Source organism: Pseudophryne corroboree, chromosome 11 (assembly GCF_028390025.1).
Source record: "Pseudophryne corroboree isolate aPseCor3 chromosome 11, aPseCor3.hap2, whole genome shotgun sequence".
NCBI classification, from domain to species: Eukaryota; Metazoa; Chordata; class Amphibia; order Anura; family Myobatrachidae; genus Pseudophryne; species Pseudophryne corroboree.
The window spans coordinates 355004918-355031412 of NC_086454.1; the positions used below are offsets into that span (position 1 = coordinate 355004918).

Genomic DNA, 26495 nt, shown 5'->3' on the forward strand with positions numbered 1-26495 from the left:
GTATTTGTGGAATTGGCCGGCAGCGTCGTCACACCGTGACTCATTGGACCACGGCAATCTTGCCAGTCCTCCAGTGTCCAATTGGCGACAACACAAGTCCAGGTGAGGCGCTGTGTCCAGGGTCGTTGTGTTAACAGGGGCATTCTGGGGAGTTTTCTGCTCCAATATCCCATGGAAGCTAAAGAACGCTGCGCTGACCTGCTGGGTGTGCGTCTGGTACGTCCTGCATTGAATGTGCATGTGATATGAGCAAGCGTCGCATGTCTGTTACCACGGACCATTCTGGCCAGATGCCGCTGCCCTCTATCATTAAGTACCCGTGGTCGCCCACTGCGCTGTCCACGGGGGTGTAAAATGGTGTGGTATATTCAGAAAGAATTCAACATGATTGGAGACATTAGATCACATGACCGTGCATTATTTCCCAATGACAGCACACCTCAGGCCTGATCTACTTTCTGCTGTGACCAAAACCTCATCACACAGCCACAGCTGTATCACTCCACAAGTGTACACGGCACAGAGACACAGGGAAGCAGCACAATCACTGCCTCACTCTGACAGGCCTGATCTACTTCCAACTGTTATTTGCACCTCATCACACAGCCAGAGTTGTATCACTCCACCGGTGTACACAGTAGCAGCTCTCACACAGACACTGGTCCCAGGGCAGCAGCACATCACTGCCTCACTCTGACAGGAACATTTCCCATATATGTCACATTTACCTCATAACTCACATGATATCACTTCAGCCCTCACCACACACTTGCATAATGATGGTCTATTCCCTGAGCAGCCACTTCACAATCCGCACACAGTGAGTGTTTTATTCACGTACACCAATCTTTTTAATCGCACGCTCAAGAGTGGTATATCTATTACACACATATATAATGTATACAGTGAATAATATAAAACTCCCAAAGATAAAAAGATGAAAGCATATAACAATATGGGAGGAATTCAATTGTTTTTTTGGACAGCCTACGAAGCCGTTTTAATTGCTGCCCCGAATGGGCGCAAATGCTGCTGGCGCCCGTTATTTCTGCTCACTCCCTCCTGAGGAGGTGAACAAAAATGTGCAAAAAGTCCAGCTTTTGGGCGCATGTTGTCAGCGCACCCAATAGTTTAGATGGGTTTAGCAGCTTTGCACATTTAAACCCGGTCTATTTGGGGGCGGCATGCGCGAAAAGCAATTGGCACCCAGTTACTTGCGCGGCACTATCAATTGGATACCGCCCTGTCTAAAGTGACGGGGCATCAGGCGCAAAAACAATTGAATCGCCTCCTATAAATAGTTCCCCTCCAACACTAAGAGCGCCTACCAGGTGCAAGGGATTAATGCACTCATCGATGTAATCGGATGGACCGAGCTGGAAGTCCTTCTGGTAAAGATGATGTCAGGTGCATGAGCTTCCTGGTTGTCTGGATTTCCGGGACTCTGATTATATTGATGAATTCCTTGCATCTGGTATGCGCTCTGCATGTTGGCGCAGGACTTGTACCTATTCATAGGGCACAAGAAACAATTGAATTCCTATCTCCTGGCTGAATTGGAGGGAGATTGCTGGGGGTGATATTCAATTGTCCTTTTTTATTGCACCCAGGGACCTGACCAAAGTAATGGGTGCAACACAAAAAGTCCCGTTTGGGTGCCCAAACGGGTCACTTTTCGCACATTTCAGCTTACCACCCCTGGGGGGGGTGTAAGCTGAAATGTAGGCGCTGGCACCTTATCACGCCCGAACGGAGCAATAATTGAATAGCCAGCGCCATCTACTGGCTGCCGGAGGCTCGACAATTAAATTCCGCCCATAGGGAGCGAGCTAAAAATGTGTGAAAATTGATATGTTTGGAACTGTTCGCGTTGCGCTTGTTATGTTGGTCGGGTTTAGCTGCTTTAAGCTGCTAAACCCACCCTCTCTTTGCGCGATAAGAAAGCCCAATTGAATATTGCACCCCCCCGCAATAAACCATGAAATTCCATCCATGGTGTTATATGCCTTACATCATTTTATCTTTGAGAGTTTTATATACTTTATATTGTTTAGCGCCCGAAGAACCAATTACTAATGCTTTCCTTACACGGTACGGGGTTGAGTTTTCTATTACAGTATTGCCTGCTCTGCTATGGCCGTCTTAGAACAGCGATCCCTTGTCTGTAGTCCGCTCCATGATGCATGTATTACATGATAGTATTTATATTTTACTTTTCATTGTATGTCAGCGTAAGATAGTGGCTGATTACATATGGTAACCTAAAGAGTGCAGGACATTTGTTATAACTCACTAATTGTGGTCACACACACTGCGAAATGTCCAAAATGTGGACAAAAACCCCCCACAAAAACCTGTTGACCAGTACCGGTCGATCTTTTGACCTTTTTTTTTTCTCTTCAGGCTGCTATTAATGATTTATAATTCTACAATGTCATAAACTTCCGTGGCAACCACAGTCGCATAGAACATCAGTCTTGAGAGCAGAGAGGCTTAGGCATGAACTCTGATCTCTGCCTGCACTGTGACATCCTTCCCACTCTTCATCCATCCTCTGCCGTCACATGACATGCTGAGAGCTGTATGACCCCGTATCTGTGTAGTAGAGCTATTGTGTCTGGTAGCCATACTTGTTATCCCACCAGAAAGATTTAGAAAAAGAGATAATGATTTGTAAGAGGGATAGTTACACACCGTCTGATGCATGATTGAATAGTATTGGCCTTGCTGTTGAAAGGGGGAAAATAATAGCTTTTAACAGATAAAGAAGGGCTAGCATCCACAATAACTACGTAGCATGTTAAGAAACCTGGGAAAAGATGCATTTGTTTGTATATAACAATCAGCCAGCGTGTATGCAGTCATGGCTCCTGCACCTCACCTGGCCTCGGTCAACAAGATGTCTCTTTCCCTGTAGATATAAGTTGCGATTCAAGCCCAGCGGTTGCAAGTGAAAGAAGTTTCATTTCTCTTTCTTAATTCCTTTATTTTTCAGTTTATACCCCTCCCCAGACATGAAGACTCTGAAATCCCTTCTAGTATAGTGGAAGGCGGCCCATTAACGTGTAGAGTTAATACCACTGCTCCTTGCTGACTCATTGATTTGTTTAATTTGCATTTCATGATGTTTTTCCCCTTTGTCGTTCTTCCTCCCAGCCAACAACACAACAGTCACCGCAGGATGAACAGGAGAAGCTCCTGGATGAAGCCGTCCAGGCCGTGAAAGTGCAGTCCTTCCAGATGAAGAGATGTCTGGTAAGAGAACCACTGCCTGAAATGTTATCATTGTCCTATAGAGGCTTGTCCTCCAGCCACAGACTGTCTTGTGTTCTACTGTGGGGGTGTGGTGGACCCCAACTGTACGTCGCAACTAGCCATCTCGCTAACTATAGAGTGCGCCGGCAAATTATTTTTGTTGAGGGTACCAAGCATGCAGCAGAACATCATGTTACTACTCGCCCGCACATCACCTCTAATTGAATTGACCCCAAAGTGTCTTTAACCCAGCGGGCGTCATTTTTGTCATATCTGTTTTCAGCGGATGCTTTTCACAAATTAAATTTTCTTCCCGTTACTTGATGTGTAATGTGCACATTTTTTCTTATTTAATTGCTGAAAGGATGTGATGAGTAGGATAACAAGTGTGTATTATCCATGGCAACCAATTAATCCCAGAGTCGTCTCTGTCCAGTGTACTTTGCGCAGGATTTTACATAGGACCAGATTCAGAGATGAACGCAAACCCATCATATACGCAGTGGAGCAATTGTTGGTCTGCATATGAGTCTCACTGTGCGTTGCTGTTGGTGCTCGTGGGAGGATTTGGCTGCAGTGTGATGACAGTAAGTGAGCGTTTGTGGGAGGTAACGGGAGTGGCGGCTCAAGCACAAACGCGTGTCACACTCTGCGATCCTGTATGCAGACACAGTGGCTCCTGCGTCTCCGTTTCGGTTGCCATAGGAGTTACCAAGAATTACAATAATTGACTGATATGCATCCAGTGCCGCGTCTTGTATGCAGTCACTTGGATTTGCGAATCCGCCGGTGTGCGCATCAATACAAATCCCGGCAGTTGCGACATTGGCATATTTTTGCAAAGCCGCTGCGTACTCATTCGAAGCAGCGGGGGCATTAGCGTCCATCTCTAGATCATGACCATAATCTGCTGCTACTTGTTCCCATTTCCATTCATTACGTAGATACTGTGCGGTATATTTTATTTGGTGGGTACAGTCGCTGACTAATGAGGAGGGTGGGATGGGGCTATGCAAAGTATATGCGAATGTATATAAATGCTTTTTTACGTTCTAATAGGGAATGGAAGTACTGTTAGGATTTTAGCCCCAGGGCGTGGCCGGCATAGTGACCGGATGTCAGAAAATAGGAGTAAGCAACGTGCTGCCCTTTCATTATTTTCGCTTTTGCCACAAAGCTCTGAGGGACGTATTTTGCTGTTTGCGGTTATGAAAGGACAAACTCTCCCGATATTGCTAAAAAGTAACGTTTACTGCGCTGTGCTTTCCTCATCTTTGCCGAACCTGTGAAAGCGGACATATGAAAGACACCTGACCTGTTCCGGCTATAATAGATTATGGACATATCAATATATATGATATAATATCTCAGGATATTTACAATGAATACTGCAAACTGTGTATAATCTAAATATCTCAAGAAACCCTGTATACACAGCAAGATTAATGATCTCTCCGTAACTTTCTGCAGTGACCACGGTAGGGACGTATCGATAAGTTCTCTCCAATAGCCGCAAGGTTTTCCCAATAATCCTGCAGAACCCTGATGCTCCGGCTTCTGTGTGCGCTGGTTCCGCTTGTGTGCGTATCGGTCTAGTCTCTGCGCTTGTTCTCAACAGGAATGACTCCTCACGTGGCAATACATAATATTATAAACTTCCTTTTTTAAAGTTCTTGTGCAAGACACGACCAGGTTACTAGTATGTAGTCTTGGAGCCCTGTGTGTGTTATGGGTTATGTGTTACGGATTTTCTCCTTTTCCTTATAGTGTTACGTGCATGTGGGAGTCTACTAATAATTGTGTATATGCAGCTTTTAGTCTTTTTGCTCATAGTCATTAGTCTTGATTAATTAAGCATGTGCCAGGCGACTTTTTATATTCCAGTCCGAGACAGGCAGCTTTCCATTATGTCTTTTTTTACTTTTGAGAAGCCCTGCGGTGGTAAGTTCGCGCTATCTTTATCCAAAATTATTACGCCTCAGCTTGAGGTAAGTGCTGCCGTCATTAATGGGCATTAGTAACGATCTCCGTGGCGATGCTACCTACCACCCACACATGACCCAGCCGTCAGTATCTTGTGTCATGTTATTCTGATCCGTATTAGAGTCCTTTTATTACAGCCTGTCTGCGGCGTCTCCTCCATGTGTTATGACAAGCGTGTCGATGCATAAGAATCAGTTACTGGATTGCGCTTGCCATTTCCAGGTTTTTTTTGTGGGGGTGGGGGATAGCCGCCTTTTCAAAACGCCATCTGTTCTCTAGGATTCCATTTACAATCCATTTGACCTTTGTAAACCGAGTAAAAGAATACTGGGTCTGTTTATTTTAATACAGCGCAAGGAATTAAGCCACAGAACCCATTGAAATTAATGCCTATCAATCCTCATCTGCCTAATTTCCCGTGGGACGGCGCTGAAAATTGTTCCCCTAATCAATGTAAATCACTGTCTGGTGTCGGCGCTGTTGATTGGCCCGGCTGCTGTCAGCCCAGACGTCGCTGTCACGTCTCGTCCTACCGCCTCGTAGTTCCTCATTAGTTTTCTTACTGTTCTGATTAAATATAGTGAAAGTTTTATACGCCGTCAGAGTGCACAAAAACAGACGGAAATATGATGTCTGTAGTGTTTGGTTTGGCGCCAAAAATAATACGCCAGTTTCTCTAGCATCCATAAGGGATATTGGGGAGACTTACTACGATGGGTATAGACGTGGTCCAAAGGAGCCGGTGCACTTTAAATTTCTTCACTGGGTGTGCTGGCTCCTCCTCTCTATGCCCCTCCCACAGGCAGTTTAGAAAAAAGTGGCCTCAGGAGAGGATGCACACTCTGCAGCTCCAGAGACTTTTCTTCAATTTCTTTTAAATCTTTGTTATTTTCGGTATGCTGTCTGGGCAACAGTATACCTGCACCGTGGGAGTTGGTGGGGGTGGAGCCTTGCGAGATGTCAGAGCTGCTTCCCCGCTGCAGGACCACCGTCCTGGGAGGTTGTTGTACAGCGGGGCACTTCGCCTTTTCGGTCACAATCGCAGCACGCCGCAACCCCTTTCGATAGCCTGAAGGTAACATCAGTGGTGAGTACAAACCGGGGTCCCCGCTGGGGGGTCCCCTGGTTCATGGTGCGGCAGAACGCGGGTGCGGCGTACTGGACCGTCCTGGGGGGGGACCCGCTATAGCCCCCCTTTGTACACTGGCAGCTGTGGGTAAAACTAGCACTTGTGTGATGTTTTTTACTCATGGGGAGATATTTGCCAGTATAAATATAGCTGAAACTCCGGCACCATTACAGGGGGGGTGGAGCTTCCTAAGAGCGGAACCAGACGCGTTTTGGCGCCTTCCACTGCTTACTGCTGCAGCACCAGGCACACACAGCTCCTTCAGACACTCAGGATATGCTGGAAACTGGTAAAGGGTGTAGCAAAGGGGGAGGGCCGCTATTGTACACTATCTGTGTCCAGAATAGGACAAAAACACCTGTGTTTCACCATGGTATAGCAGCTTGCAGCCTCACTGGGGCTGTTTAGCTTGGGTGTGCTGGTCTCCTTCTCTCTCTGTCTCCCTCTCACATACAGTAAGGGCAGGCTTGCTATTGTATTACTTGTCTGTGTGTATGTAAGTGTTGTTTACTGTAAACATGGTAAAACACAAATTATGCAGTGTATGTCACACCAGATTCTCTCCTCCTGCATCTGGTTCATTATCATGTGAACAATGTAGTCAGTCCTCACATCTCAGTGAGGGGGCTGGGGGGGAGGGTCAAGAGCCTTCCTGGCTAGGTGCTATTAAAAACATGATGTCTGATATGTCATCTCAGCTCACTGCAAATGCTCAAAAGTCTCAACAATTGCAGCAAGCTGTTGCAGATCTGTCTGCAAGGGCAGAGCAGCCCCACCTCTCTAATTCAGGACCACAAAAATGTGGGTTACCTGCTTTACTCTCTGATTCAGATGAGGAAATACTGGAGGAGGGGGAGGAATTGGAACCTATTACTGGGGATTCCCCTTTTGCACAGGGTATTGAACCCCTCATTTCTGCTATACGGGATGTGTTAAAACTCCTTCTAGAGGACGCTGCGTCACAGCAGTCGTTTTTCTTCACACAGAACAGGCCCAGTGTCACTTTCCCTACAGACTTATTTAAGTTTAGCCTGGAAAAATCCAGATAAAAAATACCAAGTGTCAAAATGGCTTTTGCACACTTTCCCATTTGCTCCTGAAGGCAGGAAATTCTGTGAAGAACCCCCGGCTGTGGACGTATCAGTCTCGCGCCTATCTAAAAAGGCGGTGCGGCTAGCCCCGGGCTCCTTCACCATAAAGGACCCTGGGGATAGGAAGATAGAGACTACACTGAAGTCTATCTACACAGAAGCGGGTCTGTCTCAAAGACCGGTCATAGCAGGTTGCTGGATGACCCATGCCATTCATTCCTGGGCTACTTCGGTTCAGGAGGGCCTCTTGGGGTATATGTCCCTGGTCACTACAGTGACTCTCCTGAAGCGCATTCAGGACACTGCACATGTCCTGTGTGACTCTCTCAAGGAGATAGGTAATATTACTGCTAGGACTGCTGCTATGGCAGTGTTGGCGCGCAGGGCTTTGTGGTTGCGTCGGTGGATAGCGGACGCAGTATCCAAGCGCAGTGTCGAGTCTCACCCCTTTTCGCGGGAATTGTTCTTCGGGGTGGAATTGGATACGTGGATTTCTAAAGTTACTGCTGGGAAATCCACGTTTCTCCCCTCTGGGGCCCCACAGGCTAAACGTTCCCACCCGGGGCCGTCTAACCAGTCTTTTCGGTTTAACAGATTTAGATCTAGGGCCAGAGGTGCCTCTAACGCTGCTAGAGGCACCAGAGGTAAGACAAAGAAACCAGCGATTGCCGGTTCTCAGGAGAGCACCGGTGCAGCTTCTACTAAGGCCTCAGCATGACGGTTCCCACCCACTCCGAGGGGATCTCGAGGTGGGAGCTCGGCTGCGTCACTTCAGCTGCATCTGGGAAAGTTCCTGCCAGGATACCTGGGTCAAGGACCTCATTTCTCAGGGCTACAAGCTGGAGTTCGACAGTGCTCCTCCCCAACGATTTTTCAAATCAAGATTACCAACTTTGGAGGATACGCGTGGTACGCTGCAACAGGCCATCCTAAAATTGGTCCAATCCCAAGTCATTGTGCCAGTGCTGCTGCAACAACAGGGAAAGGGTTACTACTCCAACCTGTTCGTGGTACCAAAACCAAACGGTCCGTTAAGGCCCATTCTGAATCTAAAATCCTTGAACCCTTACCTTTAAGGTTTTCAAGTTCAAGATGGAATCCTTGCAAGCAGTGATTGCGGGCCTGGAAGAACGGGAGTTCATGGTCTCCCTGGATATAAAAGACGCCTATCTCCATATCCCGATTTGGCCACCTCATCAGGCTTACCTGAGGTTTGCCCTGCTGAACGATCCCTACCAGTTCCAGGCGCTACCCTTCGGCCTGTCCACAGCTCCGAGGGTGTTCACGAAGGTGATGGCGGAGATGATGTTCCAACTTCGTGTCCAGGGGGTCTATGTTGTCCCTTACATGGACGATCTCCTGATAAAAGCAAGATCCAGGGAGCTTTTATGGCTCCATATAGACCGCACTATCCAGCTTCTGTCACACCATGGGTAGATCCTCAATTTACAGAAGTCCCACCTGGAGCCAACTCAGAGGCTCCTGTTCCTGGGAATGTTGCTGGATACTGTAGCCCAAAAAGTGTTCCTCCAAGTGGACAAGGCGAGAACACTTCAGGTGATGGTCCGCATGGTTCTCCGGCCTACTCTGGTATCCGTCCATCTTTGAATAAGATTGTTGGGGAAAAGGGTTGCCTCGTACGAGGCGATCCAGTATGGAAGGTTCCATGCCAGGACTTTTCAATTGGATCTCCTGAGCAAGTGGTCCGGATCACATCTTCAGATGCACTGGATAATTCGGCTGTCACCTCAGGCCAGGATTTCTCTCCTGTGGTGGCTACAGTCCTCCAAACTACTGGAAGGCTGAAGTTTTGGGGTTCAGGATTGGATCCTCCTTACGACGGATGCGAGTCTGAGTAGATGGGAGCTGTCACCCAAGGGTCTCCGTTCCAGGGGAGGTGGCCCACGAAGCCCTCCTTCCGATCAACATTCTGGAACTTTGGGCGATCTGCAATGCTCTGCTTCAGGCCTCTCCTCTACTCAGGGATCACGCGATCCAGGTACAGTCGGATAACGCCACAGCAGTGGTGTATATCAATCGACAAGGAGGGACAAAAGCAGGGCCTGCATGCGAGAGGTGTCAAAGATACTTTTCTATGCAGAAAGAAATGCAAGAGCACTGTCCGCAATCTTCATTCCGGGAATAGACAACTGGGAAGCGGACTTCCTGAGTCGTCACGATCTCCACCCGGGAGAGTGGGGGCTTTACCATCAGGTGTTTCAGCAGATCGACAGGTGGGGCTGCCCACAAATAGATATGATGGCTTATCGACTCAACAAGAAGCTTCGTTGCTATTGCTGATGAACCAGGGACCCTCAGGCGAGGGTAGTAGATGCACTGACGTCGCCTTGGCCTTACCGGCTGGTCTACCTGTTTCCTCCGATTCCATTGCTCCCAAGGGTGCTCAAGCGGATCAGGAATCAGAGTCCAGACAATTCTGATTGCCTCGGATTGGCCTCAGAGGGCATGGTACGTGGATCTTCTGGACATGTCCGTCGAAGACCCTTGGCCTTTGCCACTGAGAAGAGATCTTCTTCAACAAGGACTGTCCGTCTACCCGGACTTACGGCGTCTTCGTTTGACGGCATGGAGGTTGAGCGGAACATCCTAGCTCACAAGGCCCTTTCCAAAAAGGTTATTGCTACCATGGTCCAGGCCAGGAAACCTGTGACGTCAAACACTATCCTCATATCTGGAGGAGATATGTCTCTTGGTGCGAGGACCGCACATATTCGCCTGCGGAGTTCCAGATGGGACGTATCCTCCATTTCATGCAGGCTGGTGTGGATAAATGCTTATGTCTGGGTTCCATTAAGGTCCAGATTTCAGCTCTCTCAATTTTCTTCCAGAAGAAATTGACTGTATTGCCAGCAGTTCAGACCTTCTTGCAAGGGGTGCTTCACATTCAACCTCCTTTTGTGCTGCCCACGGCACCCTGGGATTTGAATGTAGTGTTGGAATTTCTACAGTCCTCCTGGTTTGAACCTCTGTTGATGGTAGAAGATAATTACCTCACGTGGAAGACGGTGATGTTATTGGCCCTGGCTTCTGCTAGGCGTGTCTCAGAATTGGGGGCCTTGTCGTGTAAAAGTCCCTACTTGTCTTTTACGAGGACAGAGCGGAGCTCAGGACTAGGCAGCAGTTCCTGCTGAAGGTGGTCTCTGCGTTCCACTTATATCAACCTATTGTGGTTCCATCATGCTGTGCGAGCCTTGAAGATCTATGTCAAGAGAACGGCTCGGATCAGAAAGACGGATTCTTTTTTCGTGCTCTATGATGCGCAGAAAAAGGGTTGTACTGCTTCCAAGCAGTCCATTGCTCGTTGGCTTAGGCTTACTATCCAACAGACCTATGTGTCGGCAGCTTTGCCTGTTCCGCAGTCTCTGTTGGCCCACTCTACAAGGTCCGTGGGGTCTTCCTGGGCAGCTGCCCGTGGAGCCTCGGCCTTGCAACTGTGGCGAGCCGTTACCTGGTTGGGGAAGAACACCTTTGTGAAGTTCTACAGGTTTGATACCCTGGCCAACGAGGATACCCAGTTTGGGCAGGTGGTGCTGCAGAATCCTCCTCACGTTCCCGCCCGTTCTGGAAGCTTTGGGACGTCCCCATCGTACTAAGGGGGTCATTCCGAGTTGATCGCTCGCTAGCTGTTTTTAGCAGCCATGCAAACGCATAGTCGCCGCCCACGGGGGAGTGTATTTTCATTTTGCAAGTGTGGAAACGCCTGTGCAGCCGAGCTCTGCAAAAACATTTTGTGCAGTTTCAGAGTAGGTCTGAACTTACTCAGCCCTTGCGATCACTTCAGTCTTTTTGGTGCCGGAATTGACGTCGCACACCCGCCCCCCAAACACCCGGACACGCTTGCGTTTTCCCTACCACTCCCAGAAAACTATCAGTTGGCACCCATAAACGCCCTCTTCCTGTCATTCTCCTTGAGATCGGTTGTGCGAATGGATTCTTCGTTAAATCCATAGCTCAGCAGCGATCCGCATTGTACCCGTACGGCGCGTGCGTGCATTTCGGTGCATGCGCATTAGAGGCCTGATCGCAGCGCAGCGAAAATCGGCAGCGTGCGATCAACTCTGAATGACCCCCTAAGTCTCCCCAATATCCCTTATGGATGCTAGAGAAAATAGGTTTTTAATTACCTACCGGTAAATCCTTTTCTCGTAGTACATAAGGGACATTGGGCCTAATTCAGAGTTGATCGCAGCAGCAAATTTGTTAGCAGTTGGGCAAAACCATTTTGCAGTGCAGGGGGGGCAGATATAACATGTGCAGAGAGAGTTAGATTTGGGTGGGGTGTGTTCAATCTGCAATCTAAATTGCAGTGTAAGAATAAAGCAGCCAGTATTTACCCTGCACAGAAACAAAATAACCCACCCAAATCTAACTCTTTCTGCACATGTTACAACTGCCCCACCTGCAGTGCACATGGTTTTGCCCAGCTGCTAATAAATTTGCTGCTGCGATCATCTCTGAATTACCCCCCATTGGGCGCCCGCCTCAGTGCGTGGACTTTTCTGCAGGTTCTTGTTGTATAGTTACCTGTTCAGCTGTTGCTGTTGTTGTTACTAGCCGTTGCTGGTTGTCCTATGTTAGTGGTGGTTATATTTTTTTAACTGCCTGTGGGAGGGGCATAGAGGCGAGGATCCAGCACACCCAGTGAAGAAATTTAAAGTACACTGGCTCCTTTGGACCCCATCCATACCCCCCTGTACTAAGTCTCCCCAATATCCCTTATGGACTACGAGAAAAGGATTTACTGGTAGGTAATTAAAATCCTATTTTTTTTTCTATGTATTTTACGCTAGTGAGCCTCTTTTTGATGGTTTTTGTCTTGTTCCTTAGGACAAGAATAAACTGATGGACGCGCTGAAGCACGCCTCGAACATGCTGGGAGAACTGCGCACCTCCATGCTGTCGCCAAAGAGTTACTACGAGCTCTGTATCCTTTCACCCGCTGCGCGTTGCGTCCGATGGCTCAGAATGGCGCTAACGTGATGCTTTCCTCCCAAGCTTCTTTCATGCGTGTCCTGCTGTGGACATGGAGCGTAAGCTCACGCTTGTTGTGTCGTGTCCTGTTTCCTCTGGATTACAAATTCTTCTTCAAGGTGGAAAAGATCTCAAAAGCGGTTGCTGGTTTTTATTTATTTTGTTACTTTAGCTGTAGGTTTGCCATGTTCCTCTTCTCATCTAATCTGGATCCGCTTGTGTGGCAAGGAGGGGGTGCTCCAGGTGGTAGGAGCAGGGACGCCCGTAAGAAAAATGGTGCCCATTTATGATCCTTAATAATATTCTATTCCAGCATACCAGGAATAAAATGGTTTTGTGGTGCGTACAGCAAACAACGTAGCCCCTCTTTATCAAACGTTCCTAGCAGATAATAGCCTGAGATCACGGCGTCCCTGAGTGACCGGGTATAGTCCTGTAATATGTGCTACCATATTGCTTTGTTTTGCTTGGTTAGTAAATAGAGAACATAACAATCTGCGTTGCGCTGTCGGATCACTCGAGAGCAGGTAATGCATATGTTGGCTGCCTCTGCCTTGATGTGATTGTACATGTTGTGCTGCGAAACTAACCCTTCACGCTGATTGCAGGATGAGCACAGCGCAGTGATTGCTACTTCAGGCGGCCGCGCTCAAGAGATTAATCAATAAACCTGTTTGTTCGGTTGTTGTCTGGCAGATCTGGCAGACTCTGGAGCACAAATTGCCTCATGGAAGCTGACAGATCGCACTCTTGGTTATGTTTCAGCATCAGGTACCCAGTGCAGAATAACTAGTCGGCCTTCAGTCGTCAGACCCGGGCCCCTATGTAATAGGGCCCGGAGCTATGGTGAGGATATACACAGCTGCCAGATTAAAAGCAAATCAGTTTACTGCTGTGAAACTCATTGCTGCTTTAAATCTAGCGGCCATATCGCCAGGACCAGCACATCGTATGTGTGTGTGTATGTGTGTGTATGTATGTGTGTGTATGTATATATATGTATGTATGTATATATATATATATATATATATATATATATATATATATATATATATATATATATATATATATATATATATATATATATATATATATATATATATATATAGTTAGTTCCAAAGGCGGATAATTAAAGGCACTCGAGAGGCTCAAAATGAATGAAAAAGAGTGTATATTCATTATGTATAGTGTGTGTGTATATATAATGTAAAATGCACAACCAACTTGCATCTGGAAATCCTGTATCAAAATCGTCACTTCTGCTAAATTGCTAAAATCACACCCTAATACGTTAGGTCCTTAACCCTTAATATACCAAGCCTACCTCGTCAACGTACGTTACCAAGCTGGGGTCTTCAGGGGACCCCACGTTTTTTTGTCTAAATTCTCAACTGTTTGATGCGGTAAATTACTAAAATGATGTTTCTGGGTTTCTGAAGGGATACGTTCTAGTAAGGGTGCGACAGCATAAAATATTTTATTTATTTCAAGAGTAGTTATCCAATAAAAGCCATTTATTCTTCTTCATTACAGTGTGTACATTTTTACATCCGATCGGATACTGTATATTCTTCTTACTACGGTGACGATACGTCACTATTCCTGTGTCGCCATCGCTACAATCCTTAGCACGTGTCACAGTGGTGGTTGTTCTCCTGTGTTTCTCACATATAAAACGTTCTGCATGTGTAACGTAGTATAGTGTTTTTTATTATTTACATTTTTTTTAAAGAACATTTTATCAGACTAATTACACAGTATTTATCTTAATCCGATGCCGGACACATAGAAAAATCAGGAGTAAAATACTTGTTATACATACGGCAGGATCACAAAAAATACTATTCTGGGGTCCTCAGAAGACCCCCCCTTGGTATACTAAGGGTTAAAGAGAGATCCCGGTGTCGGGAAAAGTTGTGATCCTAGAAGCGCTTCAGTTCCCATTTGTGCTGTGCTCTTTAAGTTGCAGATATGGCAATAGTGGAATAAGGGTTAGATCTCTTGTATTGGTAAATTGATATGTGCACCACTAAAGCCTTCTCCATCTGTCGAGGATAGATGCCCTTGATTCTTAGTTACGAAGTCTGCATTATTTTACCAAATGTAAAATCCTTGCCTTGTAATGAATAATTTTAAATACATTTTATTGGGTTTATGGAAAGTTATAGTTTATTTGGCATAGTCTAATATTTATGTCCAGATTTATCAAGCCTTGGAGACCGATAAATTGTACGGTTGTAAATTGTCAACCAATCAGCTCCTAACTGCCATTTTTCAAACACAGCCTGTAACATGACAGTTAGGAACTGATTGGTTGGTATTTATCAATTGGCTGATTGGTTGGTATTTATCACTCTCCAAGGCTTGATAAATCTGGGCCTTAATATTAATGTCCCTTTCCTTTCTACAATTGTCAAGCTGTAAAAGTAGTATGAGGCAAAGTTCCCCATATAACTTTTTAATTACATCGTTTTAGATCTAATCTGTTGCAAAATATTGTTTGTGTGGGAAGAAAATCCCTGTTGGGCCCGCTGAACATGTAAGGGCTGATTCTCAGTAGAGAGAAAGCAAATAAAAAGCAAATAACTTGCACTTGGACAAACCAGGCTGCAATACAAGGGCCGCACATGCATTTATTGTTTTTGGTTTCCACAGCTACCGCGGGTAAGTCTTCTTTTTTGCCTTACGTTCCCCCACAGCAAAAGAAACCGCCTCAATACCAGATGCAGTCCTTTCGGTCGCATAAGTTCAGAAAGGGGCGTGGCTCTTCTTTCCTCGCCAGAGGTAGAGGGAAAAGAACACCGGCTACGGCTAGTTCTCAGGAACAAAAGTCCTCCCCGGCCTCTACCAAATCCATCGCATGACGCTGGGACTCCGCTGCGGGAGTCCGCACCGGTACGGGCACGTCTTCGACTCTTCAGCCAAGTCTGGGTTCAGTCGGATTTGGATCCTTGGGTGGTCGGAATTGTATCCCAAGGCTACAAAATGGAGTTCGAAGATGTGCCTCCACACCGATTTTTCAAATCTCCTTGCCAGCTTCTTCCCCAGAGAGGGAAATAGTTTCGGCTGCCATACAAAAGCTGTGTCAACAGCAGGTGATTATCAAGGTTCCCCTAGTACAACAGGGGAAAGGGTTTTATTCAACCCTATTTGTGGTCCCGAAGCCGGATGGCTCGGTCAGACCAATTCTGAATCTAAAATCCCTAAACCTATATTTGAGGAGGTTCAAATTCAAGATGGAATCTCTCAGGGCAGTGATCTCCAGCCTGGAAGGGGGGGATTTTATGGTGTCACTAGACATAAAGGATGCATACCTTCATGTCCCCATATATCCTCATCAGGCGTACCTGAGTTTCGCTGTACAGGATTGTCATTACCAGTTTCAGACGTTGCCGTTTGGGCTTTCCACGGCCCGAGGATTTTCACCAAGGTAATGGCGGAAATGATGGTGCTCCTGCGCAAGCAAGGGGTCACAATTATCCCATACTTGGACGATCTCCAGATAAAAGCAAGTTCAAGGGAACAGTTATTAAAAAGCGTGTCTCTCTCCCTGAGAGTACTACAACGACACGGCTGGATTCTAAATCTGCCAAAGTCGCAGTTGGTTCCGACAACTCGGCTGTCATTTATGGGCATGATTCTGGACACGGAAAAACAAAGGGTTTTTCTCCCAATGGAAAAAGTCCAGGAACTCCAGAACATGGTCAAGGACCTGCTAAAACCAAAAAGAGTGTCAGTTCATCAATGCACTCGAGTATTGGGAAAGATGGTGGCGGCCTACGAGGCCATTCCGTTCGGCAGGTTCCATGCAAGGACTTTTCACTGGGACCTTCTGGACAAGTGGTCAGGGTCCCATCTGCAGATGCATCGGAAGATAACCCTGTCACCCAGGGCCAGGGTCTCTCTCTTGTGGTGGCTGCAGAGTGCTCACCTTATAGAAGGTCGCAGGTTTGGCATTCAAGATTGGGTTCTTGTGACCACGGACGCGAGCCTCCGAGGATGGAGAGCAGTCACAGAGGAAATTTTTTTTCAGGGAATATAGTCAGGCCAGGAGGCTTGTCTACACATCAATGTGCTGGAATTAAGGGCCATATACAACGGCCTGCGACAGGCGGAGACCCTTCTTCGCAACCTACCTGTTCTGATCCAGTCAGACAACGTCACAGCCGTGGCGCATGTAAACCGCCAGGGCGGGACAAGGAGCAGAGCAGCAATGGCAGAGGCCACCAGGATTCTTCGCTGGGCAGAAAATCATGTAAGCGCTCTGTCAGCGGTCTTCATTCCGGGAGTAGACAACTGGGAAGCAGACTTCCTCAGCAGACACGATCTCCATCCAGGAGAGTGGGGACTTCGTCAAGAAGTCTTTGCAGAGGTGACAAGTCGTTGGGGACTTCCTCAAATAGACATGATGGCGTCACGCCTCAACAGAACGTTTCGGACGTATTGTTCCAGGTCGTGGGACCCTCAGGCAGTGGCAGTGGACGCCCTGGTGACACCGTGGGTTCAGTCGGTCTATGTGTTTCCTCCACTTCCACTCATCTCAAAAATATTGAGAATCGTAAGACGAACAAGAGTGCAGACAACACTCATTGTCCCGGGTTGGCCTCGAAGGGCCTGGTATTCAGATCTTCAGGAAATGCTCTCGGAAGATCCGTGACCTCTTCCTCTCAGGGAGGACCTGTTACAACAGGGGCCCTGTGTGTTCCAAGACTTACCGCGGTTACGTTTGACGGCATGGCGGTTGAACACCAAATCCTAGCTAGGAAAGGTATTCCGGATGAAGTCATCCCTACTCTTATTAAAGCTAGGAAGAAGGTAACTGCGAGCACTATCACCGTAATTGGAGAAAATATGTGTCTTGGTGCGAAGCCAAGAATGATCCTATGGAAGATTTTGAGCTGGGTCGTTTTCTCCATTTTCTACAGTCGGGTGTGGATATGGGCCTGAAGTTAGGTTCCATTAAGGTGCAGATTTCAGCCTTATCTATATTCTTTCAGAAGGAATTGGCTTCTCTCCCAGAAGTCCAGACTTTTGTAAAGGGAGTGCTGCACATCCAACCTCCTTTTGTGTTACCGTGGGACCTTAACGTGGTGCTACAGTTCCTTAAATCACACTAGTTTGAACCTCTTCAAACAGTTGAATTGAAGTTTCTCACTTGGAAGGTGGTCATGTTGTTGGCCTTGGCATCTGCGAGGCGGGTGTCCGAGTTGGCGGCTTTGTCTCACAAGAGCCCCTATCTGATTTTCCATGCGGATCTAGCAGAGTTGAGGACTCGTCCTCATTTTCTGCCTAAAGTGGTTTCGTCATTTCTTATGAACCAACCTATTGTGGTGCCTGTGGCTACGGGTGCCTTGGAGGATTCCAAGTCCCTGGATGTAGCCAGGCCCTTAAAAATTTATGTAGCCAGGACGGCTCGGGTTAGGAAAACAGAGGCACTGTTTGTCCTGTATGCAGCCAACAAGTTTGGCACTCCTGCGTCTAAGCAGACTATTGCTCGCTGGATCTGTAACACGATTCAGCAGGCTCATTCTACGGCTGGATTGCCGGTTCCAAATTCAGTAAAGGCCCATTCCACTAGGAAGGTGGGCTCTTCTTGGGCGGCTGCCCGAGGCGTATCTGCATTACAGCTCTGCCGAGAAGCTACTTGGTCGGGTTCAAACACTTTTGCGAAGTTCTACAAGTTTGATACCCTGGCTGATGAGGACCTCCTGTTTGCTCTATCGGTGCTGCAGAGTCATCCGCACTCTCCCGCCCGGTCTGGAGCTTTGGTATAAACCCCATGGTCCTTACGGAGTACCCAGCATCCTCTAGGACATAAGAGAAAATAAGATTTTAAACTCACCGGTAAATCTTTTTCTCCTAGTCCGTAGAGGATGCTGGGTGCCCGTCCCAGTGTGGACAAATTCTGCAAGGCTTGTACTTAGTTATTGCTTACATAAGGGTTATGTTACAGTTGAGTTCGGTCTCTGGCTGATACTGTTTTGTTCATGCTGTTAACTGGTTTATTATATACCATGTTGTACGGTGTGTGTGGTGTGGGCTGGTATGTATCTCGCCCTTAGATTAACAAAAATCCTTTCCTCGTACTGTCCGTCTCCTCTGGGCACAGTCCTAACTGAGGTCTGGAGGAGGGGCATAGAGGGAGGAGCCAGTGCACACCCATTCTAAAGTCTTAGTGCCCATGTCTCCTGCGGAGCCGTCTATACCCCATGGTCCTTACGGAGTCCCCAGCATCCTCTACGGACTAGGAGAAAAAGATTTACCGGTAGGTTTAAAATCTTATTTTATTAACAGTTTCTTATATAGCGCAGCATATTCCGTTGCGCTTTACAATTAGAACAACAGTAATAGAACAAAACTGGGTAAAAACAGACAGACATAGAGGTAGGAAGGCCCTGCTCGCAAGCTTACAATCTATAGGGAAATAGACATTGATACATAAGGATAGATGCTACCTATTGCATAATGATCCACCAGATTGCTAGGTTCTTAATGGTTTGTATGATATGATCACCCCGCAATGTTGGCCAAGTGTCATGAGGGTGTGAGAGTAAAGAAAGACAAGATATGTGATGTTATGTGGAATGTACAGAGAGGATGTAATTAGATAGGTAGGCAGTGAAGGTTATGTGGGTGGGTCTGGAATTTGATAGGCTTGCCTGAAGAGATGAGTTTTCAGGGAACATTTAAAGGTTTGGAGACTAGAGGCGAGTCTTATTGTGCGTGGGAGGGCATTCCACAGAGTGGGTGAAGCCCGGATAAAGTTCGGGTACACACCTAAAGATTCATCTGTCCAATCTGTCTGGTGGGAACAAAAATCTAGTAATGTATGGGAGCAAATGACAATCAACCATTTGTTCCCAAACGCTGGAAACGTACAAAAACGATGGTTTCGCATGAATTTGTCAAACGGATTTAACCAATTTGTCTGATCGACCATTGTTTGTTTTCCAGTGTTTGGGAGGAAATGGTCGATTGACATTTGCTCTCACACATAACCAGATTTCTGCTGCGGGGTACACTGGGCTCCACAAGGATAGACATTGGGGTGTAGAGTAGGATCTTGATCCGAGGCACCAACAGGCTCAAAAGCTTTGACTGTTCCCAGAATGCATAGCGCCGCCTCCTCTATATCCCCGCCTCCCTGCACAGGAGCTCAGTTTTTTAGTTGGTGCTTGCAGTAGCAGGCATGTCAACAGGAGGCTGCTCCAGGCAGTCTAAGAAAAAGCTTTTTTGAAGAAAAAAGTGAAGTCTACAAGGGCTGCAGCGGAGGTTAGATGTCAGGGACATTCTCTGCTGCTGCTCCATCTCTCCCACAGCGGCGCTGTAGACTCCCACACCCTGGTCGCCGGGTACACACAGCAGGAGGCTCCGGTTTTCTTCTTGGTCAGACACACACGGCTGGGGCTCTCCAGGATGGTGTGGCTGCATTTCGGGAGGTGGTAAGTGGGTCCCGCTCGCGGGACCCGCGCTTTATCGCGATCCGGCGCGGCCGGTGGGAGGCCGGGCGCGCGCTGGCGTGGACACTGTGTCAGTACAGGGACCCCACTAGGCCACCAGGGCAAGGGCACAGGTCAGTTTCTCTCATAAACCGTTTCTCAGGCAGCCCACAGTACCGGTGGTTAAGTCCAGCAGGGGGAAAGTCTTAGACCTGTAGCCCCTCCCCCAGCCCCAGGGCGCCATTTAGAGTAAATGTTCCCGCCCTGGAGCTGCATATCTCTCTCTCTCCCTCACTCCCTGTCAGTGTCTGGGCGCCATTACACTCAGCTACACTGTTCCTGGGACTGCTTGGGCAAATCCTCCTCTGTAAAGCTGCCTGGTTGTCAGCGCTGTGCCTTTACATGACCAGCGCCGAAACTAGGCTTTTCATCACCCGGGGCAAGGCAGTAATTTGGCGCCCCCCTCACTCTCTACCCCCCCCAAAAAACCCAAACAAACAAAAAAAACAGCAAAACAAACTACATGCTCCTCTGTGTGTCCACATACGTTGCATTATATCATAACACTTCATCACTGCACTACATTCCCCTATCCACTGCACTACATCACTATACTACATCCCTTACACGCTGAACTACATCACTACACTACATGCCCCGCTGCACTGCACTACATACCCTATATGCTACACTACATCACTACACTACATCCCCTTATATGCTACACCACATCAGTGCACTACATGCCCCTATATACTGAAATACATTGCTACACTACATACCCTATATGGTACACTACATCACTACACTACATCCCCCTAGAAGCTACACCAAATCCCCCATCTGGGAGGCAAAGCGGAGGTTGATACAGTTAACTGGGAGCACAGTGCGCTTCTATAGCTTGTACAGTGCACTGCACACTAGTCGCAGAACTGTATGGCAAAGAAGAGAGTTTAAGACAGTAGGCGACATAGGAGAGATCCCAGGTACCGGAGCTCACCCACACAGCGTCGGAGCCAGCTGCGGGCAGACAGGTGGGTCAGAGACATTGCCCCGGGAGCTGTCTGCTGTCTCACTGGAGCAGCACAGCACTGCCGGTAAAAAAACAAAAGCCCTGCTCCTCTGTAACTCCTTTGCGTCCCCTCAAATCCTGCACCCGGGGCGCATGCCCCCTTAGCCCCCCTCTAGTTACGGCCCTGACATGACACTTAAGTATTCTACATGTCTGTTGACAGTGCTAGTTAAGAAAGAGCGCATTTAGTCAGGGTTATTTAGTACAAGTACCCTGTGATATACATCCAGTCTTTACTGTGCATTGTTCTATCTATCTTTTATATAGCTAGTCCAGTGCAGTAATATTGCATGTCATAACTTCTGCATTGTACAATGTGACTATATGTGTGTGCTTTTGCCTGCTGTGTGACTTCCATTTCGTGTTTCTCACTCAGCTTGCTATCCATATATTCTATAACCTGAGGGTGCTAGGTGCGTCAGGTTTATAATATTAATATAGGTTATTCACAAGATATGCTCAGTGTGTATTTTTCTATGTGATTTTAGTCACCGTATCTCTCCTGAATTCCTGTTTCTGCTGACTACACTGCGCAGGGGTTTGGGTCAGTCATTGTGCTGCTGATATTGTACTGTTACCTTGCATTGTGATATATCGTGTCCGCCAAAAAGGGTAACAGTTCTGGGAGTGGTGATGAAGCCGCAGATACATTTGAGGAAAACGTAGCAGCTGAGGGTTTTGGTTCTGGGGGTTCCTTGCCCCCCCAGTGGGACTGTAGCAACTGGGATTCAGAATGACCCGCCGTGGGCTACCTTCTCCACGCTACTGACTACACTAGTTACCAAACTAACGCCCCCTATGGGACCTCCTGTGCCGGTGCAACCGTTCATGGTCCCCGCGGTTAATCCGCCGTGGGCAGATCATTTGTCCAATCAGTTACAGCAATTGAACCATTCCTTGACTACCAAGAAGTCAAACCCTCGCCTGCCTAAGACCAAAGGGTCCTCTAAGCGGGCCATTACTTCCTCACAATCCACTGCTGTCCCTGACACCTCGTCTGATGAGGATGGCGTTTATACTGACCCCACAGATTCCGATCCTGATCAATCTGATGGGGAGGGTGTTTCACAAGTGGATGTTCCTGATTTATTGGAGGCTATACGGTCAATTCTTCAGGTTACAGATGAACCGGAACCGTCCATTCCTCCTAAGAAACCAGATAGGTTTAAACGTCAGAAGGTGGTTAAACTAGTTTTACCTCACTCTGATCATCTGGTTGATATTCGTCAGGAATCCTGGGAAAATCCAGGAAAGAAGTTCACGCCTCATAAGAAGCTACTTGCTCGCTATCCTGTCGCGCCGGAGCTGACTAAAAATTGGGAGACACTTCCGCCGGTGGATTCCCATGTGGCAAGGATGGTGGTCTCCTCAGCTCTACCTGTCACTACCGTTATGTCTCTGAAAGAGCCTACGGATAAGCGTGTGGAGGGTTGTCTAAAAGCGATTTATACCCTTGCGGGCGCCGTACATAGGCCCACTATTTCAGCGACATGGGCTACAGAAGCTATTGAAGCGTGGGCCCAGGAGTTGGAAGCTGAAATCTCTTCTGACCATGCTAGACAATGCTTGTCGTATATCGTCACGGCTTCTCACTATGTTAAGGAGGCGGCTTCTGATGCCGGTGTTCTGGCAGCCAAGGCTTCGACTACGTCCGTTCTAGCTCGCCGGATCTTATGGCTGCGGTCCTGGTCTGTGGAGGTACTCCCTTTTAAGGGAAATATCCTTTTTGGAGAGGACTTAAATAAGATAGTGGCTGATTTGGCGACTGCTAAAACAGCCTGTCTACCAAGTACTGCCCCTTCTGTACCGAAGGTTAAAAGTACTTCCTTTCGTCCTTCAGGAAAAGCAAAAGGTCAGGCGTACACCAAACAGGGTCGCACTTTCAAATCTGGCAAGCCAAAGCCCAAACGTGCCTGGGCTGCCCGTCAGCCAACTTCCAAGTCCGATAAGCCTGCCGCATGACGGGGCGGGCCTCCCCCTGGGGGACTCCAGGGTTGGGGGCCGGCTTCTAAGGTATACCCAGGAATGGTTGAAGACCACTTCAGATGCCTGGGTACGGGAAGTCGTCACTCGGGGTTACGTCGTCGCCTTCAAAACCAGTCCCCCTCATCGATTTTGCCTGACAGACGTTCCTTCGGATCAGGTAAAGGCAAAGACTCTTCATTCGGTGGTACGGACCCTCCTGGATACAGGAGTGGTAGTACAGGTGCCTCTTGCTCAGAGGGGCCAGGGGTACTATTCGCCGCTGTTCCTAGTCCCGAAACCGAATGGGTCCTCCCGGCCCATTCTCAACCTCAAGACGTTGAACAAGTTTGTGAAGGTATCCAACTTCCGTATGGAAACTCTTCGCTCTATTGTCCTGGCCTTGGAACCTGGAGATTATATAGTCTCCCTGGACATACAGGATGCCTACCAGCATATCCCTATAGCAGTGTCGCATCAGCAGTATCTGAGGTTTGCGGTTGGCAATCTACATTACCAATTTCCGGCGTTACCTTTTGGTTTGACCACGGCTCCGCGAGACTTCACCAAAGTCATGGCGGCGATGACGGCTGTACTCCGCCGTCAAGGGGTCAGGATCCTACCATACCTGGACGACTTGTTGATCCTGGCAAATTCCCCAGAAAATCTCCTACGTCATCTGGAGCTGACTGTCCGGTTTCTGCAAGCCCACGGGTGGCTCATCAACTGGAAGAAATCATCCCTGGTCCCTGCTCAGAGCATGGTGCACCTGGGAGCGTTATTGGACACTCGCAACCAACGGTTGTTTTTGTCTCAGGAGAAAGTCCTGAAGCTTCAGGACAGGATTCGTTACTTCCTATCTCGTCCGCAAGTGTTGATACATTCGGCGATGCAAGTGCTAGGCCTCATGGTGTCGGCATTTGACATGGTGGAGTATGCTCAATTTCATTCTCGCCCCCTCCAGAGGCTGATTCTGGCCAAGTGGGACAGCCTGCCTCACCGGATCAGGTCTCAAATGATCTCCTTGACACCGGAGGTCCGTCTGTCACTGAGCTGGTGGCTTCAGGACCAACGATTGTGCAGGGGTCGTCCCTTCTGGATACCCGACTGGGTCCTGCTGACGACGGATGCCAGTCTGAGAGGTTGGGGCACAGTGTTGGAGCAACACTCTTCAGGGTCGGTGGACCGTGGAGGAGTCTCGCCTCCCGATCAACATTCTGGAATTACGGGCGGTTTTCAACTCATTGAACCTGGCCCAGCATTTAATACAGAACCGACCTGTTCAGGTACAGTCGGACAACGCCACCACAGTGGCTTACATAAATCATCAAGGCGGCACTCGAAGCCGCTTGGCAATGAAGGAAGTATCACAGATTCTTCAATGGGCGGAACGCCATCTACCGGCCATATCTGCAATATTCATTCCGGGGGTCCTGAATTGGGAAGCGGACTTTCTCAGTCGTCAGGACGTACACACCGGAGAGTGGGGCCTCCATCCAGAAGTGTTTCAACTCCTAGTGGAAAGGTGGGGCCTTCCAGATGTGGACCTGATGGCGTCTCGACACAATCACAAGGTTCCGGTCTTCGGAGCAAGAACAAGGGATCCTCAAGCAGCGTTCGTGGATGCGCTGGCGGTTCCATGGAACTTTCGACTGCCGTACGTGTTCCCTCCGGTGTCACTCCTGCCCAGGGTAATACGGAAGTTCAAGCAGGAAGGAGGACTTCTGCTTCTCGTAGCTCCAGCGTGGCCCAGGTGGCACTGGTTCTCAGACCTCCGGTGCCTCTCGCTAGAGTGTCCCCTTCTACTTCCACAACGACCAGACCTTCTCATTCAGGGCCCCTGTGTCCACCAGGACTTGGCCCGGCTGGCTTTGACGGCATGGCTCTTGAAGCTTCCGTCTTGAGGGCCAGAAGTTTTTCTGAGTCGGTCATTCAAACTATGCTGGCGGCCCGGAAACTGGCTTCTGCTCTGATTTACCATAGGGTCTGGCATTCTTACTTTGTTTGGTGCGTATCTAACAATTAGGACGCGTCCAAGTTTAGTACGGCCAAGCTTTTGGCTTTTCTTCAGCAGGGCCTGGACCTTGGCCTGCGTCTGGCTTCCATCAAGGTTCATATTTCTGCCTTGTCGGTTTGGTTTCAGAGAAAAATCGCAACCTTGCCTGAAGTACATACCTTCACTCAGGGTGTGCTGCGAATCCAACCTCCCTATGTCCCGCCTGTGGCTCCTTGGGATTTGTTGGTGGTTTTGGAGGCATTGCAAGATTCTCCGTTTGAACCTCTTAAATCGGCTGACCTTAAGTGGCTTTCCCTTAAGGTGGTGTTTCTGCTGGCTATTGCCTCTGCTAGAAGAGTGTCGGATTTGGGCGCCTTGTCTTGTAGTTCCCCATATCTGATTTTTCACCGTGACCGGGCGGTTCTGCGGACTCGTCCCAGGTATTTACCTAAGGTGGTGTCTTCGTTCCACCTTAATCAGGAAAAATTGTGGTTCCGGCCCTTGTCTCTCCTGATTTGTCTCCCAAAGAGCGGTCTTTGGATGTGGTACGGGCTCTCCGTATCTATGTGAAGAGAACTGCATCCATCCGGAAGTCTGATTCTCTCTTTGTTCTGTTTGATTTTCACAAACGTGGCTGGTCTGCTCACAAGCAGACCTTGGCTAGGTGGATTAGAATGGTGATTGCACATGCTTATGTGAGGGCTGGTCGGTCCGCTCCTGCTCACATTACGGCCCATTCTACTCTGTCTGTTGGACCTTCTTGGGCGGCCCGCCGTGGTGCGACCCTTGAACAATTGTGCAAGGCGGCTACGTGGTCCTCAGTGAACACGTTCATAAGGTTCTATGCCTTTGATACTGCCGCTTCCCAGGATGCTTCCTTTGGACGTCGGGTTCTCATGCCACTACAGTGCATCCCCTCCCAAGAGGAACTGCTTTAGGACATCCCCAATGTCTATCCTTGTGGAGCCCAGTGTACCCCGCAGCAGAAAACGAGATTTATGGTAAGAACTTACCTTTGTTAAATCTCTTTCTGCGAGGTACACTGGGCTCCACAAGGCGCCCACCCTGACGCACTTAGCTTTTTTGGGTTGGTATGGCATTAGCCGCTGACACTTTCTCCTGGGGTGAAATTGTGATCTATGTGGCTACTAACTGTTGTCTCTTACCTGCTACTGCATTGGGCTGGTTAACTAAAAACTGAGCTCCTGTGCAGGGAGGCGGGGTTATAGAGGAGGCGGCGCTATGCATTCTGGGAACAGTCAAAGCTTTTGAGCCTGTTGGTGCCTCGGATCAAGATCCTACTCTACACCCCAATGTCTATCCTTGTGGAGCCCAGTGTACCTCGCAGAAAGAGATTTAACAAAGGTAAGATCTTACCATAAATCTCGCTTTGTTCCCACCAGACAGATTGGACAGATGAATCTTTTGCTAAAATAATTGCCGCATTCATGGAGCTATAACATATTTGGAGGCCCCAATGAACCATTTCATCATTGATACATACATCTAATCTGGAGTCCCCGTCTTCCTTTTTGGACCGCTAAACTGTAGGTGTTTCACAGTAAACGCTCCACAG

At 48.2% G+C, this 26495-nt stretch overlaps 1 protein-coding gene across 2 annotated transcripts in view; it reads left to right on the forward strand.

Moving 5' to 3' along the window:
• Positions 1 to 26495, forward strand: part of VPS35 (VPS35 retromer complex component) — a 176983-nt gene that overhangs the window by 44817 nt on the left and 105671 nt on the right. Inside the window, exons 1-3 of one of the 2 annotated variants that reach the window (XM_063946024.1) lie at positions 701 to 820; positions 3157 to 3255; positions 12307 to 12403. In XM_063946024.1, coding sequence (XP_063802094.1) covers positions 716 to 820; positions 3157 to 3255; positions 12307 to 12403 — 301 coding nt within the window. In that variant the 5' untranslated portion in view covers positions 701 to 715. Of the gene's footprint in view, positions 1 to 700; positions 821 to 3156; positions 3256 to 12306; positions 12404 to 26495 lie in introns of those variants that run through there. The other variant, XM_063946025.1, reaches the window with a different exon arrangement.